Raw genomic sequence first — 22,163 nt, forward strand, 5'->3', positions numbered from 1 at the left:
TGCTGGAACATTTTGAGTATTGCTGACCCAGTCAGGAGCCAGGCCACAAGAGACCATAAAAGACTTGCTTAAAAATACTGGGGTGAGAAAAACCTTATAAAACGTTGGATATTTTTATTCTTTTTCTAATTCTGAGCCTTTAGGATTCATGCTTTCCAGGAAATATATATTTTAAAAAAAAAAAAAAGGTGGAATGGAGATTCTACCTTTACAACATGACTCCAGGTCTTTGGGTTTGTACGGCGCATGCTCAGTAACACTGCTGAAGCTGGCTGCCCTCCCAACATCAGCAGGCAATGGTCATCTCTGCCCTTTACACATGATGATGTACACTCATTCAGGTGAGGTTTAAATCAAACAAAAGAAAATATTTCTTCATGTAACACAGTCAACCTGTGGAACTCCTTGCCACAGGATGTTGTGAAGACCAAGACTTTAAACAGGGCTCAAAAGAGCTAAAGAAATTCATGGCAGATAGGTCCATCAATGGCTATTAACCAGAATGGGTAGGACTGGTGTCCCTACCCTCTGTTTGTCAGAAGCTGGGAATGGGCGACAGGAAATTGATCACTTGATGCTCACCTGTTCTGTTCATTGTTCAGGGGCACCTGGCATTGGCCACTATCAGAAGACAGGATACTGGGCTAGATGGACCTTTGGTTTGACCCAGTATGGCTGTTCTTATATTCTAACTGGTGTAAACCAACAGAGCTGTACTGAAGTCAATGAAAAGATTCCATGGCACCAGCTGAGAATCAAATTCAGGTTTTTCCACCACAGAAGATAATGGAAAGACTCCCATTGACCCAAAGGGTCTTGAATTGGACATTTAAAATCCAGGATGGATGATGCTGGCTTCTCAGTGAGGATTAAGCAATGGCCAAGGTACTGGAAACTTCCCATTTAAAAACTCTAAAATTATAGATGGAAGAGTTCTGCCTCTGAAAGCAGGATGGAAGGAGATTGTGTTTAGGAGACACAGAAATGGACCCAAACCAATCTCAACAGCCATCTCCTACTTTGCCCTTTAGATTTAAAACACACCTTTTTTATTTTGGTATTTCCATGTGGATCAGAAGCTAGACACACCAGAACTCCTTCCAAAATATTTCATCTCCAGACATCCCCTTGTTTAATTATCAGATCCAGGTGGTTCAGAACAGAGGCATAAACTTGGTTTAAAGTAGTCCAGGCATGTACGGAGATAGAATTATAGAACACTAGAACGGGAAATGACCTCACAAGGTCATCAAGTCCAGTCCCTTAACCTCACAACAGGACCAAGCCATCCCTGCTAGAGCACGCCCGATAACCTGCTCTTAAATATTTCCAGTGATGGAGATTCCACAACCTCCCTAGGCAATGAGTGAGATCAGAGAGAACTAGGGCTAGGGAAAAAAAAGTTTTAAAAAATCCCGTCAATTCATCAGAAAACCGTAAATGCTGAGTCAGCCAACAATGACTTTTCACTGAGTGCAAGTGTCACTTTTAATGAATAATGTAGAAGAGGTAAAATCTGCATTGAGGTTATTAAAGTGAAAAAAAATCAGGAGCGGGGTGGGGGGGAAACTATTCAAAGTTTAGCAGAGATCTACCACCCACGCCTGCTCCAGAATAACTGGGACCTTGCACGGTATTGTGGGTAACAATATTCAAATGAATAAGCATGTCCATTTGACCCCAGAATCTGTGCACTTTTAAGCAGTTCTGGTGGTATTAATAAACAACGTGACCCTAGGTGGACCGTGAAGTCACAGCAAGGAGCTGTGTGCAGTTCAGCACCCTTAATTGGTTGAACTGGATTGGGTGTTGATATAGGCTGGGAATAAACTACACATTGTATCTCCCTGGTCCAGCCCCTTTGGGACCTGACTGTCCCAAACCAGGGACCTCCCTGGCTCCTGACCCCCACCACTCTACCTCTCCCCCCAACCACCCCACACCCTGCTCCCACCCCTGCCCTCCTGGAGCTGCAGGTCAGCTATTTGTGGCACTCCAGTGACCCAGGAAGGGTTGCTGAGCATGGGGGCTGGCTTTCCCCATCATTCCTCCAGCCCAGGTGCACCCATGTACATGCTGGACCACAGATGCTGCCAGACTATAGATCTCTATAGTCCAGATGTCCAATGTTAACCCCCAGTGTGGAAAATCCAATTAGCCCCTGTTTACACTGAGGGGTCGAGCACAGTCTCTTAAGATAGACCTTGTCAACTGTGTTGAGCTCTATACCAGCAGAACATTTCCTACACCCATTTAGCAGTGGGGTCGCAGGGAGCGCTGTTTGTCCCCCAACATTCTCCTCCAAGTACCCATAGAACAGGTATGGGAGGAAGAGCCTAGGAAAGGCAGTGAGCAATGCAGTCAGTTAGTTCCAAACTGGCCACGAGACAGGTTTTGTTCCAGAATGAGTCCCAGTCCGATTAACCATCTACCAACCCAGGCCACACTGCAGGAAGCAGAGAGACCCACATGTGTAAATCTATGCAGGTCCCCAATTGAGAGCAGGGGTCCTTTTTATTCCTGGCAAATCCTATCTACATTAATGATGCTTGGTAAATATTAAAGAAGGAATAACTTCAGTAGCTACCTCCGAGTAAAGTCCTGGAAGGTTCACAGTAAATTGTGATCAACACCACCATAAATAACTAGCACAACTTCCCAAGAGGATAGACACCAATGGAGCTGAAAGCCCAGTATGGCTCATCCTAGGCAACATACCACAGTGCTAAAGCAGCCGAGCACAATTCTCACCTGCCACTGTGGTCATCACATATGCTCTCCAGAACCATCTTCTTTATTACTTGACGGCTTCGACCATAGGGACCTCACCCCGACTGAGATACAGCCAAACACCAGAGTTACAAACTGACCAGTCAGCCTAATACCTCGCTCGGAACTGGGAAGACAATCAGGCATCAGGAAAAACACAAACAAACAAACAATCAATCACCCACAAATATAGTACTGGGTTCAACATAAAGTACAAAAGAAAGGGAGAGCACTGTGTTATTTCTGCATGGTAAAACATCAAAGCTGTATCAAGCCAATGTTCAGTTGTAAACTTTTGAAAGAACCGCCATAACATTTTGTTCCACGTTACAAACATTTCTGAGTTATGAACCACCTCCACGCCGGAAGCGTTGGCAAAGCCGAGGTCCTACTTCACCAAGCTACCACCATAACTAAAATGAAAAACAATTTGTGCACCATGGGTGCATTCTGATCAGGTAACATTTTATACGCCCGTTGCACAGAATCAAGTGACCAAACCAGGAGCAAGTCCAGGGAGACCCGATTCCTTTGTGACTGTGATTTCCTGGCTAGTAACCCAAACCCATTCCGCACCCTGCCTGCTCACTTTCTGCACTTCAGTCACCTGAGTCGCAAAATAAAAATCAATTAACTCTCCAGGCAAAGCTAAACCAATTTCACTTCCAAATATTAGCCCAAGCGGAAGCAGGTTGTTTTCACGCTGGGGTTTCCAACACAGCAAAGAAAAGTTTAAATCTTCCTCCCCCTTCCCAAAAAAACCTTTTCATTGAAACGAACATTTCTTTTCTTCAACCGACCCAAAATGCTGAGCCGAAATGACTTGGCAGCAGCCCCTGAATTTTTCTCAGCGTTTGTGCAGCTTTGGAACATGACTTTCTGAAACAGAAAAGCAGCCAGAGGAAGCAGCATATGTTCTCACTGGAGAGAGCAATCTCCTGTTCTTATGCCAAAGGCTGCCCCAGTCCACACCCCACTGAGTTGTCACTTCAGGGAAGGGATTTGGCAGGCGAAGGCGAGCAAGGTTAGGACAGCCCATGAAAAGGTTTGCATTGCCATCAATAACCCATGAGACCTCCACATGCCACTTTGACGCAGCCTGCTCAGCGAATGGACGGCATTTTATTGGCAAGGGACTGAATAAGTTGCCAATGGCTCCATCCCAAACCCCAAGCATCAATTGACAAGTGTAAGTAATGAGGGACTGTGCGCTGACATGCTGGAGTCAAGCGCTTGATCAATGACACGTATTGAGCCTTCTTCATATCCCTTTAATGGCCCATTCTGCGCAGACGGTAATTGGGGAGCTGCTTTCGGTCCCATCGTTATTGACAGTTCCTCCATGGGGTGGAGACACAGATAAGCCGTCTCTAGGAATTGCAGTGTGACTGAAAGGCACGGGAAGGAGATTAGGAACAACCACCCTGCATTTAGGTGTTTGAAAAATCCAGCGCCGGAAGCAGGTGGGTGCAGCCATTTGAAAAGCACATGTCTACAACCAGACAGCAGGGCAACAGGCTGACTTCAGCACCCCTACAACTGCCCCACCAGATGCACTGCGAGAGAGATGAATGATGCATATTAGCAGTCTTATTTAAGAGCCTGAGGAAAACAAAAGACACCTATCAGTTGCCATCGGTAATACTGCATAAGGGAAGTTAAAAACTGTTCACCACGGCGTACATGGCTTGTGTCACCTTATAGACATAATCCAGCATATAGTCTTTTTAGGACCAGGTAACGCCAACAGCTGGGGTGGGGCAGAAACGAGGAAGGAAAAGGTAGAGTAATCACACATCCAAAGCTATAAACTGTGTTGGAGCAGCACTGCCTAGTGGTTAAATGAGCACGCAGCAAACAATCTGAGTTAGTTAGTCCCAAATCTGCCACTGACCTTGCATGGAATCTCAGGCAAGTCACTTTAGCTCCTTTTTGCCTCTGTCTGTGAAAGAGGAGAACACAGGATGAACCTCTCTAGTGGGGCACCCTTGGGACCTGACCGGTGCTGAACCAGAGAATTTGCCAGACCATGGGAAATCAATATTGTCTAGCAGCATTACCAACACTTCCACTGCTTACTGGGCTCTTAGAAGACATTTAGGGGTAAGTTGGAGCTAAGTAACAGCACAGAACACAGAGCCAGGACTGGTGGCAGTAAAACTTTATGGGACTGCAGGAAACTTGTCACACCCATGATAAGTGGACATCCAGCTAACTAAGATCATGCCAGATTACGGATGCTGCCGGACCAGTGAGTGCTGGCCTAGAAAGATTCAGCCTGTCTTTACCTGGATACTGTGAAAGCAAAGTTAAATGTTTGTGTTCTGAGATAAGGGCCACTTCTGCTGAAAAGGGCCAGTGCATGCTCAATGTGAAAGTCACATTGGGGTCGGTTCAATCCAGCCCTGAGCCCAGCGCTCGAGCGAACAGGTTGCAGGATGGTGAGATCCACCACACTCAGAAGGAAACGAGGGTGGGGGGAAGCCAGTGCATCCGCCATCCCAGGTCCAGTGTGTTCCTCAGCTCAGAGCTCCGTCTTTTAGAACACGTAGGTGCTCTAAGCTCCTCCAGCCACACGTGCAGATTGCAAACACCATGGACGGGCTCCCAGAATGCTGCCTACTCCCATGCAGCAGCTTGCTGCAGCCAGGTCCCGACACAGATCACAAGAAGCCGAGGAGAGAAGGAAACATGATTTGGCCTATGGGGACGGTATCGGTCAGATTTCTTCTGCCTTACCGTCAATCACCTGAGACTCCTTTTGGCACAATATGGTGAGCGTCCAAACCACCTGCTCAATCGCCAGCTGAACTACCACAGGAGCACAAACGGTGGCAAGTTCAGAGATTGCTAATTCTTCATTATAGCTGCAAATACCCCTAATGCACATGCACGTCAGAACACGAACGCACACACGCAGCAGCGTATTTATGGGTCTAAGTAGTAAATCAATACCGAATGGTCCGTGCTTCCTACAGCATGGATACTTAACAAGGTCACATGTTTATTCTCTCCAGACTAATGAGTGAAGATTACTAATAAGACCCCTGTGACAAGCAACTACATTAATGTAATTCTCTCCTGCTTGTAATCAATTTTCTGGGTTAACATTCACAGCTATTTTTGATGCCTGAAAACTCTCTCTCTCTCTCTCTCTCCTTCCGTCTCCCCCAGCTCCATCAGATCAGCTGTTTCAAATAAAGAATTTTACACTTATGCCCCATTGACGCTGAGATTTCTTCACTTTGGAACATCTTCAGCTTGACAAAGAGAGGCAAATATTCTCAATGAACGTTTAATCAAATCTGACAGTGTGTTTGGATTACAAGGCATTTGTGGCCTTTTTTGCCTTTGCTTTCGGGTCGTGAGGTTTTCCCAGCCCAACTACTCCCAAAAAGCAAATGTTCAATGAAAATATTTGCAGGAAGCCAATTTTGCATATTTGATTATATTATTCAAAATGCAAAATTCAGGCAGTCTTGGTTAGTTATATCAGTCACATTGCATTGTGACTGTTCCTGGCTGGGATGATATATTTAAGTAATACACACAGCACAAATTAAAAGATTACATGGCCAAGGCAATCTTCCAGTTCTGTGTTTGTACAGCACCCACTACAGGGTGGTCCTGGATGTGCCAGTAATGCAAATAAATTATTATTTAATGGAGAGTCAGAATGTGTAATTTAATTGACATTTGAATTTTGCAGTCTGAAATTCTGTTCCATGCACCACTTTAAAGCCTGAGGCAGGAGTTACTGTAGCAAAGCATGCACCATATTACAGTAGCCCCTGTTTGCATTTCAGATAATCTGTAGTCCAAGAACTATTCAACATATGGGGTTGCTGGCACCTTTTAGATGTTGGTGTTCGCACCAGGAAAAAAAAAAAAAACAAGCAAGCCAAAAGATGTCAAACCGCATGATTGGATGGGAACTATTCACCCAGGTTCATCTGCACAAAATGAGGGTTTGCAACTTTTGGGTCACAGGTGAGCACATTGTATCTTAAACATGGAGAGCGCCACGGAGGCGGGTGGCTAAAGGGACACCTCTGGGGAAACTGCTGCTCTTGAACATGACACGACTGCTCATAGGACCCTAAAACAGGGAGTCAGGCCCAGGCACCCCTCAGAGCCCAGTGTGCAAGGCTCATGTGGCTGGAGCCATGGACGAATGAGCTGCTGCCTGTTGAGACCTGCAGCGGATAGGACAGAAAGCTGCAGTCTGTTGCATGCAACTACAGTGCACCCTTTAGACTGCTAGAAAAATTTCCAAGGCAACATCTCTTGCCAGAGGCAGAACAAAGTTTGGGCATTGCTGTTGTAATACCCCCGGTTGGGTGCCAGCAGCAGGGCCGACAGCCACCACAGGCTCTAGCAGCTCCAGGGCCCCGGAAGGGGTGGGGCCAAGAGTGAAAGAAGCAGGGCCTAGGGAAGTTAGCCCTTAGCACCATTCAGATAGCAGTGCTTCCCCGCCACCCCCCAGCCCAGTGGAGCAGCTCTGCCTCAGCCATTCAAAGGGGTCCCTGAGCAGCTGCCCCCTTTTTCCCCCCTTGTTGGCAGGCCTGGTGTGAGCATGATGTAATTGTTACACGCAGCAAAAAAGGACACGATCCAACAAAACCAGAGCAGCATGCCCTGTGAGCTAGATGCGGGTACAGCCACTCAGGAGCAATTCCACTGCCACCCAGCTGATCAGCAGAGCACCAATAGCTAGGCTGTTTGCTTCTCCTGATGGTGCCCACCTGCACATGCCTCAGTGCATGTGAAAAAAATGTCTCCTGCACTCGGATGGAAAAGATTAAAGGGAACATTGGTCAGGAGATGACAGCAAATTGCCCCACTGAAGAAGCCAATTCAGTTATTCATTGTAACGAGCACAGTCCCTGTGCTAAATTTGGCCAGATCATGTCAATAGAACTTTTATAAAACACAGGCTCACTTTAAAATAAGATCACAGCATTAAACCCTGGCCTGGGAACTGGAGCCCAAGGGCCAGACGCACACCACAGACTTCCCTGGTGTTCCTCTGGATTTGCATTCTAACAGAGAGTAGGATTTGGTCCATCATCTCTGAACCTTCTGTAGGTTTCAAACTTAAAACCCTAAAGCCGTTTGGCTGCTGCCTCCCATGCCCTGTCTCATCTCATTCCCACCCCCCCAATCTCACCTCCTCCTCCCACAAGTCAAATATAAATATCCAACAAAGGAAGTGAATTCCAAGCAAGTCTGACATTCACTGTTTATAGATCCCTTTCATCCCCAGCCCGCTGTGGTTTCGACCCAAGAGCCCTTCCTATTGGATTAATCCATGTCACACCATTTCAAAAGAGCAGCCAGGCACAGAGCTGCAAAAGCTAGGGAGGGAAATGCAGGAAATACAGTTAACAACCCAAAGCAGCTTGGGAACCTTAAACAAGTAGTTGGGTATTTTTAAATCCCTTCTTTTGCGTGGCCCCTATTTTTGGCTTCATTTTAGGAGATGGGGAATGAAGACTGACGGGCAAAAGAGGAAGGATGCGTTGGGATTTGAAACGATTGCTTTGTGTGGTAAATGGAAACAGATACCTGACTGCAAGGAAGTGGAGAGACTCAGCAGAAATATTCAGACACACTCAGAAAGGTCTTTTCTTCACTATGTGGTATAATAAAATAGCCACACTCCCTAGCTCTTCTCTAGTGCCTTCCATCAGTAGGTCTCAAAATATGTAACAATGGAGGGCAGAATTATTATCCTCATTTTAGATCTGGGGAAACTGAGGCACAGAGCAGTCACATGACCTGCCTGAGGTAATCCAGCAGGTCAACGGCACAGCCTTGAATAGCACCCTAGTCTCCCCATCACTCCCATGAGGGCATGCAGTGCTCCACACTGCTAAATGCAAAGCACGCAAGCAAATCCTCTGACATCACAGGATGTAATCATGTTCCTACGGTTAAGCACACGCCTAAGTGCTTTGCTAGAATGAGGACAGAATGATCACTTTGTAGGGTTCACCATGGCCCTTCGACCCTGAGTGTGAAACCCTAACTCCCTGCTCCATCCACAGTCTCCCAAACTGCCAGTTTACAGCCTTTTCCCTAACCGCCAAAGAAAGGGAGCAGGGTAGCTGGTCTGAAGTTAACCCCTTGGCTCTCTAAAACATGTGCCACCCTCGGTAACTCTCATGTGGCAGCTTTTGCCTGGGGCAGGCCATCCTTTTGCTGGAGGAAAACAAAAAAAAAAAAAAACAGTCAGTCTGTTGCAGAGGAGCTTTGTAAGCAGACAGGTTTTGAGAGCTCTTTGAAAAGCCATTTAGAGCTAAATCCTGGTATTAAACCCAGCCTTTCATTAGCCAAGTTTTCAATCCCCACCCAAGCTTAATACAGTGAAGAGTTTTTGAAAGGGTCAGGAATAAGCTTTCAAGCATGTTCTCCAATTAACTTTTGTGTTTCCCTCCACAACTTCCTCTGAGCAGCCCACTTCCTTCTCCAAGTGACTATAATTACTATTTCAAAACTCTTTGAACAGTCTTAAGTAACAGATTCCATTTGCATTTAGGCCTCATCTAAATCCATTAGTCTTTTCCACTTTCCTATCATTATTTACTTGTAAAAGCTGTCTAGAGGGAGAAAAAGAAAAAACAATATTTTCAAGACCAAATAGTGTTGTTACTAAGAAAAAGCATTATTGCCTTTCAGTATAATGGCAACTACTTCATGTTATTAGATACGGGTGTGACCATATGTTTGGATATACCAACTCAAAGTCAACAAGACAAAAAGAAAACTGTGCAATGTGCTATCTTGATTTAAAGCAGTAATGTTGTATTGCATCTATCTATCTATCTATGGTACAATTAAAAAGCTGGATTTCCAAAACAGCTGAGTACCCCAAACCCTTCTTTGAGTTCAACAGGAACTACAAGTGCTCAGAAATTCTGATAATCAGCTCCAATTTTGCTTTTAATACTGCTTTTTAAATAACCCTTTTCTTAAAAGGACACAGGACAAATCTGACCCAGAATTAGTATTTTGCATAAACAAAAGTTTTCAATAAGATTAAAATTAGCATTCCTGTGATGGTCTTTGGGCTACAGCTACACTTATGGGAAGATCATGCGTTGGTGGTTGATCTTCCGGAGTTTGATTTAACACGTTAAATCAAAATGTCATGGAACCACCATCAACCCCAGTACTCCGGCAGTTGCAAGAAGTAAGAGAAGTCAATGGGAGAGTTTCTCCCTTCCACCTTCCGCTATATGATGGTAGCAAAAATCGATTTTAGATATGCTGACTGCAGCTACAAAACTCTTGTAGCTGGATTTGTATATCTAAAATCTCTTTTACCTTCTAGTGCAGACCTGGCCTGTATGTCGACAAGAGCAATTTATAAATACAGGTAGTGTTTGTAATTCAGATAAGCAATACTGGACTACAGCATGAAAATTAGGAGGAGTAAGATTAGAAACTAAAGTGACACTGGCTAGTTTATTTTCATTGTCCAAACAGAGGAATGCAGAAAATCAACAACAGCATAAAGTGCAAAGAGTAAATTAGAAATTCTTTTAATTATTTTCAGTTTTAATAATCTAGGAAGTTATCTATTATTTATGCAATATTTTTAATAAATGTATTTAGTGCAACTTTGATTTGATTGTCATAGAAGTAAAATCATAACAATACATGACGCAACAAAATTCAAGAAGGCAGAGAACACTCGAAAAAGTATTACAGCTGCATATTAATTTGTGTGGAATCTCATTTACTTTCCAATGGCAATTATTAAAACTGCTCAATAATAATTAACCTAACGGCAATACTGCAGCTTTTGTTACTTTTTAAATTAGAGTTTCACAACAATTGAGATTTTTCTTAAAACTTCAGACCCTGGAGTCATGTGAATACACAAGAATATGAGCTTTCACGTACAAAAAATATTAAGTTTTAATTTTCCTGGTTTTAGAGATAAACTTGAAAACCTGAATTTCAAAGGTTCAAAAGCCAGAAAACAAACATGAAAAGAATTCCAAGTGCATTATTTGTTAAATCCCATTATTTTTAAGACAATCACATGATTTCTTGGGACCTGGCTCATGACTGGTGAATGCTTTTGGCTGACAATATTGTTTTAACCTATTTAAAAACCCACATCACTGCCTTAAGCTTCACTACATTGAAAAGTTGTTTAAAAATAAATTAAAAACCTTGTGCAGCAGATTACATAGGACATAACCTGTTACATCCTACAAGCATGAGCTTTTATCAGGACGATCATAACTAATACCAACACACAGACTGAATCAGTTTTAACCTGAAGGCATCTATTTAACAACATACAGAATAAATGGCTCTAAATCCTTTACAGTTGCATGAAGAGTTTGATCTGAAGCCTCTTAAAGTAAGTGAAGAGAATTTCATTGACTTCTATGGGGTTTGGATTAGGGCCAAAACCAGAAGCCACCCCATTAAAGTCAACAGCGTCACGCTAGTGTGAAACTGATGTCCATGGGATCAGAATCAGGCCCTTTGCCTCAAAGCGGATTATGGTTTAAGTTCCAAAAAGTTTTCTAGACAGCAACAGCATAGCCTGTCGAGGTCATTGTGAATAATAGCTTGCCTGTGGTCATCTTAAACATTTTCAAGTGTCCCCCCAACAGCCTTGCAGCAATGAAAGCTATTTTTAGTCCCACTTGAAAGCAGTTTGCAATCGCCAAAATCTGCATGTTCTGCGTCCCAACAGATTGCTTCATAACTACTATACCAAATACTGTGAAGCAGCAAAACATGGGCACAGAGAGGGCCCAAAGCTGAAAGCCTTTATTTGAGGGTCATTTGACTGGGTACCGGCAGAGCTGAGGGCTAAAATGGTATGTAATTCATAGCATACTAAGAACGCAAAAGGGCTGCTATTCAGGTGAGCCAAATTTTACTACATCAGCTGAATATTAAAGTGTTATTCTACAGACCTAGGAGCATTTAAGGTGCAAACCTTGCCTGACTAGCATTTCCGTGTTTTTGTTTGTATTTTATATTATTTTTATTCTTGTGACCTGATGCCAGGGATTTGGAGGTGGTGTTGATAGTCGCTACTTCTGACATTTCAAAAAAAGGAGCTTACATCATGACAAAGGAAACGTGTGCTCCAGAACTCAGTTCGCAGGGAAATGAGGTAAAAGAAGCCAGTTCTTAAACTTTGAGGATCTGGAAGCTAGTTCATTAGGAAAGCCTATTAGCCTTCATCAAGGAATAAAGCTAATGCATTAAAGCCAGGCTCCTTTGGTGTTTTGTCATCTGATTCCATGTTTATTTTGTAATATTTCTTTGTCTCTCCCTACCTAGGTACTCCTTAAAGGCTTCTACACAGCACTTTCCTTGAGAACTGATGTGAATTTCAGGCCAAAAATGCATCGTGGCTATCACTAGGAAGCTAAAAGGTCCGCTTATTTAATGGATCGTGTTATGGGATGGCTTGATCTGTCCATGCAATCACAACCCACACAGAAATACCCCTGAGGCAGCCACTTAACTCTGCTTTTCAGCTGCCAGTAACATTCTCTGCTCAAGTCAAAAGAGCAACACTGGCATCGCAGCCGCTTTTTGTGTCTTGTCTCCTCCTCATGCAAACACTTAAGGTCAACAAGGCTTGCAGATAAGAAAGCCTGCCCCAAGAAGCTGAGTCTCCCAGCTCCTTTTTTTAGGATTCTCACTTGCCTCTAACAGTGAGAAAGAAGCCCAAGCAGATGGCAAAGTTTAACAGTCTGTCTAGTGCCATTCTACACACATCGGTGAGCGAGAGTGTTCCATGTAAGCTAACTGCATGGGCGGCCACCCAGGAGAGATTCAAGTCCTGCTCAGCTGATTAGCTAGAGCACCCACAGTGCCCACAGCCAGCAGCATGTGTTGCTACTGGTGGTGGCACATCTGCACATAGCTGGGTATCCATAACAAAATTTATTCCACATATGAATGGGGAAAAAAAAGTAGAGGGTACCCTGGTGTGTGTACAAACAACACTAATAATTAGATCCTCCCTTCAGCCTGCGTGAACCATTAATAAATACACAGTTTGGGGGGAGAGACAAAGAAATTCAGCAGGTTGAAGTTGTCTTAATAAATGAAATGAAGCCTAAGGGCACAAGGACAGTGCATAACCTATCTGCGCTTTAGCACGGCCCACAGATCAAGCATGGATATTCATACACAAGGGCCTGCCAGCAGTTACCGTCGCATGCATGCAGCCATGATTGTGTGGCTTTGTTTTTTATGCCAAAAAAGTTAACCAAGTGTGCCTTTTATTACATTCCTACAAAAATCTGATGTGGTCCAACATCCACAGTGTGAAATGCTGCGGTACAAGTGCTCACCTTCCCACAGCTGCATTTTTAGTGCTGCTCAGGGGCAGCGAAGATGTGATCAGTTATCTAGTGCTCTGGCCCACCACCACACTTACCATGCACCTATAAAGCTGTGTTCTTTTAGGTATCGAACTACAGGGTGTGGGACAAAGAGGATCATAAGTAATAGGAGGACACAGAAAATGAACTTAGCAATTCAGAGGCGTAGTTGTGTTATTCTGTAGCTTCACCCATCCACACAAAAGCATGCAGCCCTGTAGCACCTTAAAAAGACTAACAATTTTATTTATTAGGTAATAAGTTTTTGTGGGTAAGAATCTGAGGAAGTGGGTCTTACCCACTACAGATCACTACCTAATAAATAAAACTGTTAGTCTTTAAGGTGCTAGGGACTGCTTGGTTTTTTGTAGTGATTCAGTTGACAATGAACTGGCTAGACTACACTGTTGCATTCTGCCCAAGGCCAGGGTAAGGAATCTGTTCTTTGGGTCAGCTGATTTAAAACACCTGAACTACCGAGAACTCCCTGCTAGTTAACAATGTCCCTAAAACATTAGTCATTCCACTGAAATTTCCCTCAATTAGCCCAAACTCCCAACATCCACACTTTCCCAATTTCTCCCCATGACAGTAGAATTGTTGAGGCCGGGCCATGTTGCGAAGCCGGGAACTGGGAGATTTTACAAAGTCAGATGGAGTTAGAGTTGTAATGAGGGCAAATTAAGATCTAACAATATTAAAGATAAATCTTAGCACTAGTAACAAAAAACAAACAAAAAACCCACAACATTTGAAATAGATCCCGTCCTCCTCTCACTTACACAAAGATGAGCAATTTCTGCTGCGGGTTAAATCACCCTCAGCATTTTAAAACTAGAAACTATTCACATCAAAGTTTTATTGATCTGAAACATTCTGCATTTACTTCTGTCCAGCCCCTTTCAATATATTTTATGGCCCTGATTCCAATCCTATTTATATGGCAAATACAGAGTAACTGAATTGGGCCGCACAGGCTGTTGATATAAATCGGTACCGCTCCAGTGAAAGGAAGGAATTATGTTGATTTGTTATGGTAACGGAGGATCTGGCCCTTTATTTCAGTAGAGTTCATGGATATATTCACCAAACCAAATGAGGGCAAAATTGCCACCATGTCTTCATGATTAGTTAGCATCCCTAAAAAGATCCCTGATGTATTTTTAAAAAAAAAAATTCACTTAGCTTATATCTTCATGCAATTGGATGTATTATTTACATTTTCCCTTATCTTTATTTCCATAAAGGTGAGAAATAACTGCACAGAGACAATAAAGTACTAATATTTTTTTAAGAAGGACCCCTCCGCTTTGAGAGACTGTGCATTGTTAGTCCAGTAGCCAAACTAACTGCAGACATCAACTTTGCTTTCCATTTAAGTTACGTTTGCACCATGTTACGTGAAGGAAAAAAAAAAAAGTGGTTTCACTTGAGGATAAAAATTCGCTTCATGCTTGGACTGTCCATTGGGTTATTTATGTTATAATCCAGAAAGAAAAGCTGTTTATCCTCATATTATGAGTTAAACCTATAGTAATCAGAAAAACGTCACATTAAATATTTGATCGGTTTATGCTGAAGGCTTCTGAATCACTAACAAAGACCCCTACCCTGCCCTTTTCAAAAAGGCAAAGCAGATATACTGAATTTAAACACATGGTGAAAAACTAACCTAGGATGAATGTTTGTAATCAATTAAACTAAGCAACGCTTTAAGTGGGTAATATAATATAAACTAGACTACTCCACAACTAAACACAATTCCTCATTTCAGTATAGCAACTGTTCCAAGCGCAAGAGACTGAACTATGATTGTTGAGAAGGGGAATTTGAGGTTGTACTTATTCTAAAGGAATTTACTAAAATTTACTTAGGACAAACAACTATATAGCTGCCTCAGGTCCCAATATCTGATGTAATTTTAGTTTCTTGGCTCATTCAAATATCTTAAAAATGTTTGTCACTTTAAGATCATCCTAGGAAAAGTTTAAATTGTCAACCAGCTTTTCTTTTTACACCAGTACACCTGGACTTGAAAGAGTTGGCTTGGTCTGACTTTAAATGAACAATAACAATGGAAACAAATTTTCATAAGACAATACAACTGGAAGAGCAAAGCGTAAGGGAAGAAATAATCTTGTGCATATTGTTTTGAATGCAGCCTTGCGCCACACTGAATCCCTGTGAAGTCTCTTTAAAGAATCCTCTTTAACAGAGAGAAAACGGTCACATCTTTATAGAATACTAAACTCATTTCTGTTATTCAATTATTGATAGAAAAATGTTCTTTACTTGTATTTCCACTGATTCCACAGTGCTCAGAAACCTTTTAAAACATTTTGTTAATATCCCCAAATGTCCCTGCAAGCATTTATATCCTTCCATAAACTTAATATTAATCATATTATTGAAATTTATTTGCATATGTTGCAATTTTCTCTCAGCTCCTTTACTAGTAAGAGTATTCTAACTTCTGTACGGGGTTCAATGTATATAAATTGTCACTGAAATGTTCTTTGGGCTAGTTAGGTCCATCAGTTACTTTTCAACCAAAAAAAGAGACCTACTGGATTTCTCAACACCAGAGGAACCTATGGAACTTAGAAATGGAATAATAAATTATTGAAACATTAGTACAATCACAGGAATAACTGGGCTGCTCACTGTACCTGTGGGTGCATTAGGTCAACAACTTTCTGGTCCAGATGTGGTATTACAGAGCTGCAAGTGTGAGGCTAAAGTTACCTCACTCTCCATTTTAAGGCATTGATTGTCAAGGGCTTGTGCTCCTGTGTGAATTTTTATTTTAAACCTTTCCCGCAATGGAAAGAAATGTGAAGAAAGATGAAGTAACTGAAAAGAAAAAAATCTCTCATTTTGGTTTAAAAGAGAACAATAGCTGGACAGACAGACTGACAGAAAGACAGAGGGGGCTTCCCATGTTATGACTTTCAGATGTTTGAATAAGACAGAGTGACACTTTCTCAGTCTGCACGTTAGCTCTCTGCAAACTAACAGGCTAGATTCACTCACTCACTTCAGGGGACTTACATCATGGGTGAATTTGGCCAACTGAAAGAGGCTGGGCCAAGATATGGAAGTTTAATAGACACCACATGCACAGTAGCAGCTCTACCAAATGTTTTATTACCTAAACAGTTCAACTCCATTGAAACCCTTAAAACTAAACAACTCCCTTGAATCAATAGGGTTCTGCCCTTTGACACAACGGGCCAACCGTAACGTATCAAGGAATTCAGACAAGAGTTTTTTCTCCCTTCTTTCCACTGGGACGGTATTTTCCAACCACTGGAAAATAAGTGATTCCTTTGATAGATTCGTCCAAGACATTATTCTTTTTAAACTCCCTAAATGAAACAAAGTACTAAAAGTAAATGGGAATATTTTATCCTTGATACACCTGCAGGTTTTTATTAAGGGTTAAAAACCATAAATCCCCAGTAATTCAGAAGCCAAGTCTCCAACTTTATCCTAGATCCATCAGTCTTTCCTGAGCCTAAGCCATCTGTCCCAGAACCAGCGAAGCCTGACACCTATAGGTACAGTATGGAGCATTCACAGTTCCTGAGTGCTCACAACTCCAGTTGAAGTCAGTGAGAACGGCTGGTGATGAGCTCCTCTGAAAAAGAGGCTCCCAGTTTCTACCCAGCACAATTCATGGGGTTAATGGCGACATTAGCCAATACACCTGCAATGCCACACTGTTCTCATCAAGGCTTGCTGTTTAGTTTTTTGTTTACAGCGCTGATTTGCCGCCCACTGAATCCCTGAACCAATATTCATCCCCAGGAAACAAGAAGTCCTCAGATTCACAACATAAAGATGTCTATCCAAACAAAAGCTACTTTGCAGAGAAAGCCAGCCTTACAACTAGCAGGCATGAAAGGTCCTTATAAATATTATTTAGTGCTGGAACTTCTGCCAGCGTCCCTTCAGAAAAGAAAAGTTGTCTTTCACAGTTAAGAATAAAGATAATTAGACTGGTTCATACTAGACAGAGAGCACCCAGCATGTGCTGAGCTCTCCAAGCCCACAGGACCACACGGTCTGGGCCTTACAGCTGGTATAAACCTCCTGCAGAGCCCAGGGCACTACCTGATACCGCACTATTGATCTGACACATGTTGGCATGCTTTGAACGGTACAATGCTGCAGAGAAGGAGCTCGTGATGGGCTATGCCTGTGAAGCTTTCCTCCTGCTGGGCAACGAAAAGGCAGCATCTGCAGAGACCCAAGGGGTGAATGATTTCCAAAGGAGGAAGAGACTGGGAAGGGCTGGACACACTGCTCTAAACGCTGTACTGTACACAAACTACATAAATAGCCCCCGCCCAGCTAATCGATTTACCTGTGGCATTTTAGTCCCTCTGCTAAAAAACCAGGCAGAAGGTTCCCCCATACACACCTCCTGCCATTTTTTTAAACTAACATCTCGCTGGTGCCTTGACAAGCTATTACAGCTTTTTGGGGGGCAGGAGAGGATGGAAGAAACACCAGCGCTACACAGGTCATCTTCTTCTATAACATAACCCCCTCCGAAAGCCCGGCTGAACTTTTTTTTTTTTCCTAAGAGACAGTAGCTCATTTTACGGGCACAGTTGAATGGGAGCAGAGCGCATGGATTAGGGGACGGATGGGACGGATGCCAGGAGGGGGGCACAGATTACACTGGACTGCGTGGGGAGACCAGGAGTGAACCCAGATTACCTTAACAAAGAGTAACCTGCGCTGAGTGGGCAGCCCAGGGGCTAATCCAGACCACAACAGAGTCCCCATGGCAGAGCCGGAGCGAACCCGGACTGTACCGCAGAGCCCCGGGCTGAGTCTGGGGTTGCTCTGCAGAGGCGGGGGAGCCCCGGAGCGAACCAGGTCGCACTGGAGGGCTCCGCACCGAATGCGGGGCAGCGGCTACCCCGGAGCGGGCGGGGAGCGGGGCGAACCCGGATCGCACCGCAGTGCGCCGGGGCGAAAGACAGGGAAGGGGGCGAAGCCGGATCCCAGTACAGCGGAGCCCCCGGGCCGGGCGGGGAGCGGAGCGGAGCGGAGCGGAGCGGGGGACCCGGCCCCGGCCCTCCCCCTGCCCCGCTCACCTGTACCAGCGCAGCCCCTTCTCGTAGCCGCGGTCGAAGAAGTGGGGCTCGGCGCCCAGGGCGCGCACGGCGGGGTGCGCCCGCAGGAACTCCAGCAGCGCCCGGGTGCCGCCCTTCTTCACGCCCACGATGAGGGCCTGCGGGAAGCGGCGGCTGGCGGCGCCCTGCCCCGGGGGCGGCGGGCCGGCGGCGGGCGGCAGCGGCTCGCAGGAGCCCGTCAGGCAGTAGAAGAAGTAGGTGCAGAGCAGCAGCATGGTGAGGCCGAGCGAGGCGCGGGGCTGCGCCCGCAGCAACCCGCCCAGCTGCCCCGCCAGCCCGCCGCGGCTACCTCCGCCCATGGGGCGCCGGCCGCCACATGCTCCCCGGGGCCCGGCCGCCCGCCGGCGCGCCCGGCCGCGGCACGAGGGGGCGCCCTGCCCGGGGCCAGCGCTGGCCGCCGCCGCCTGCCCCGGCCACGCTGCAGCTCCGGAGCCGGCCGGGCGGGGCAGCCCCGCTGGTGCCTGACCTGGGCGAAGGCGCCGCCCGGCGGGCCGGAGAGTTACCGAAGTCCCGCCCCCTTTGGAGCCGGCGCGGCTGCTCTGCAGGGACCCGGGCGGGGCGGGCAGGTGTCAGCCGGCCCCGCCCCGCCCCGAGGCTGCCGGGCGGCTCCGTCGGGCAGCGGCCGGGCGGGTGGGCGCCCCAGGGGAGCTCGGCCCCTCCGAGTGCCGCTGGCAGGGCTCGCGGGCGGCTCGCTCTGGCGAAGCCCCAGCCCGACAGGCGCCCCCGGAGCCGGAGCCGGAGCCGGAGCCAGCCCGTCGAGGCTCCGCTGGGGCTGAGCCGCCTTTGCACCGGAGCGGGGCAGCCGCGGTGCTGGAGGCAGTTCCAGGGTCCCTGGGCAGTGTGGGCGAGTGGTGCTTCCAGACCTGGTGTCCCCGTTCCTCCCGCCAGCCCGAGGCCTTTTGCCCGCACCCGTCCTGTTCCCTTGTGTCCTGCTGCTCCCAGCCTGCCTCTGGGCCCCCTCTGCTCCTCACCCTCCGCCTTCGGCGCAGGCTCTCCCCACTTCGGCGGGACAGCAGGAGGGGAGCTTACTGGGAGCACGTTGTTCCACGACCGGGCAGGAGGAGCAGAGGCAGATAGAGACAGGCTCAGCCCCTGCCGGCCCAGGAGTAGAGCGACATCAGTACCAGTCAGACAGGGCAGATTTTCCCAGGGCCAGCGGTGGGCACCACCCTGATCCCAGGGAGATCCCCTGCCAAATTTCCCATCCCTCTTCCAAAGCAAGGTGGTGCTGGAGCATCTCAAGGAAACATTTGTAATGGGAGCTACCACGGCAAAACAGCATATTTCCCCCGAGGCTTAGTCTTGGAAACAGCAAAGCACCTTTGCTCAAACTTTTCCAAAGAATTCAACCTGAGGCAGACCCCCAGCATGGAAAATTTTGACCTGAATGGTTAAACTTCTGCAAGGTTATGAGCAACTGAGTAATAGTGTTTATAATGGAATTGTAGATGTAGGCGTTGCTACCAGCTCAGCCAATACTACATAAGTACTTTGCAAGTCTTATTATTATTGAGCCCTAAAAGAAATGACATTAATTATAGTAAATTAATAATCAACCAACCTGCTTCTTTAAGATTGGAATACTCAGACCTATCTCCTGCTATTGATCTGTATGTGAAACCCTCCGCTGAATTCAGTGGTGAGTTCTCTGTAAAAATCCCTAGTAGGTTAACAAAGCCAAAATGTAGTCTATTGCACATTATTTTAGATAACTTAAAGGAGACAGATCAGAACCAGAATGGAGCAAGAAATATTTAGAGTTCAAAAATCATCCCACTATTCGCAACCTGTACACTATTATAATAATTTTATAGATCTTGTGAGATATCATTTGGAAACTAGTGACTCGGTGGTCACTGACATGGTGAAACATACACACTGATATTGGGTATAAAATTACGAAACTGCCCCGTACACGTTCCAATTTACATAGCACAAATTTAAGGCACAGCTGGTCAGGCATCTCTTAAAGAAATGTTTGTCACATTAGCTCAGTTGCACATAAGCTGTAAACAGAGTCCTCAGACATCAAGAGACAAAAGAAAGGAGACATCTGCATCTCAGCACACGCAGGTGAAAGAAAACCATGTGAAGCCTCTTTCCTCACTAGACCCCATATCTCCTCATCTGGACAAAACTTTAAGGGGGGGCAAACTATAAAAGCGAGGGGCAAACACCCCAAAGGACCTCTGTCCCTGTCTTCTCCCTCTTTTCACCTTCATCATTGGTGATGACACAGCCCCTCTCTGCTTGGGATAACACCACACTATGTCATAGAGGGTTGACTGTAATTCCTTTTGCAGTGCACAAACACTGCTGGGTCACCCAGGGGGAAGCATGTCTGTTCACTGGGTTAGAGAGAATAATGGCCATCTCTCTTTTTAGTGGCTGGCCCCAGTGAATACAAGCATCTCCTATTTACTGACAGTGTTAGGTCCAGATCCTGCCTTTGCTGGTGTAAATCAACATTGCTCCATTAAAGTCAAAGCAAGTAAGAGGATTTAGCCCAGATGAGAATTAGAAACAGAGAACTAGAAGGGACCTCAAGACATCATGCAGTCCAGTCCCTGCACTCAGAGCAGGATTTAGCATCTACATCATCCCTCACAGACGTTTAGCTAACCTTCCCCTAGGTACAGGAAAACATCATTTGTGCCATGAAATATATATGAGGCCCTAAACAAGGCTCAAACTCACAGTTTACAAACTTAGAGCTCCAGCCACTGAGATAGTCCACCTCCCTAAATTCAAGCCAGACTCAGATAGCAGCTGGTGCATTGGGCACTGAAAAATTCTAGTTCAGCTCCCAAGGATGAGCATAGGGTCTGTACATAGGCAGTCAAAGTGTGCGACACCGACATAACATGCCCATGACGTGGGCTGAGCACCAAAGTCCACCATTATGAAATACCACATCAGCATTAATGACAGCAGCATCTAGTTGTGTCACTCATCTGATTGCAATGCATGTAATATAGATGGGAAATTAACCCAAAAAAGTATTCTTTTAATTTTGCAGAAAACTTCCAAGTTGCAACTGCTCCCTTCCAAGTGAACAGCCTCCTGCACTGTGACACAAAGAGGAAATTGAAAAGTTTGTCTCTTACTAGTATCCCCTCACCCAAACAGAAATGAAAATGAAGATCAGAGACTGAATACAAACAAAACTGGAACAATAAAAATGTTTTACCCCTTATACTAGATTAACAAAATATGTTTTTATTTTATGAGACTCTAATTATTGTTTTAAATCACTTATAACATGCAAAGGGATTTGCAGCAATGGTTTATGGAAGAGTTTTTAATCAAAGGGGTAAATATGTTGTAAATAAACAATAACAATCACGATGGTAGCCAAATGCCATGAAGTTAGCAATCAACACTGAGAAAGTCAATTTTAATTATACTGCATTAGCTCCTAATGTGAAAGTATAAATACATTATGTATACATAGACAGGAGAAAACAATTCAAGGGTTTATTCTCTTACCTTAGGATTTGCAAAAAAAAAAAAAGTTAAAAGGAAACAATTTACAATTCTGGACTTTTTTCAAAATCAAATGAATACTTCAAGTGGGTCATATGAAAATAAATTTTTGCAAGCCTCAGAGAAAACCAAAACACCTGTCTGCTGTTTTCTCATGAGAAATTCAGTACGTTCCTATTACAAAACTTGTATTATATTATTATTTCTATTACAGTAGCACTTAGAATTCCTACCTGCAATAGGGTTTCTTTGTTCTAAATACTTTGCAAACATCCAGAGACAGCCCTGCCTTAAAAAAATTACAATCTATGTAGACAAGACAGACAAAGCAATATTCGCATCATATCTATAGATGGAGAAACTCAGGATCAGAGAGGTTAAG

At 44.9% G+C, this 22,163-nt stretch overlaps 1 protein-coding gene across 1 annotated transcript in view; it reads right to left on the reverse strand.

The window, feature by feature from the left end:
- The window catches only part of HS3ST6 (heparan sulfate-glucosamine 3-sulfotransferase 6), a 97,812-nt gene extending 79,159 nt beyond the window's left edge, over positions 1-18,653 (reverse strand). The window contains exon 1 of the mRNA XM_075010819.1: positions 18,257-18,653. Within this exon, the coding sequence (XP_074866920.1) occupies positions 18,257-18,594 (338 nt within the window). The 5' untranslated portion in view covers positions 18,595-18,653. The remainder of the gene's footprint in view (positions 1-18,256) is intronic.
- Between the last annotated feature and the right edge of the window lie 3,510 nt (positions 18,654-22,163).

This window comes from Carettochelys insculpta, chromosome 16, assembly GCF_033958435.1.
Source record: "Carettochelys insculpta isolate YL-2023 chromosome 16, ASM3395843v1, whole genome shotgun sequence".
Classification (NCBI taxonomy): Eukaryota; Metazoa; Chordata; order Testudines; family Carettochelyidae; genus Carettochelys; species Carettochelys insculpta.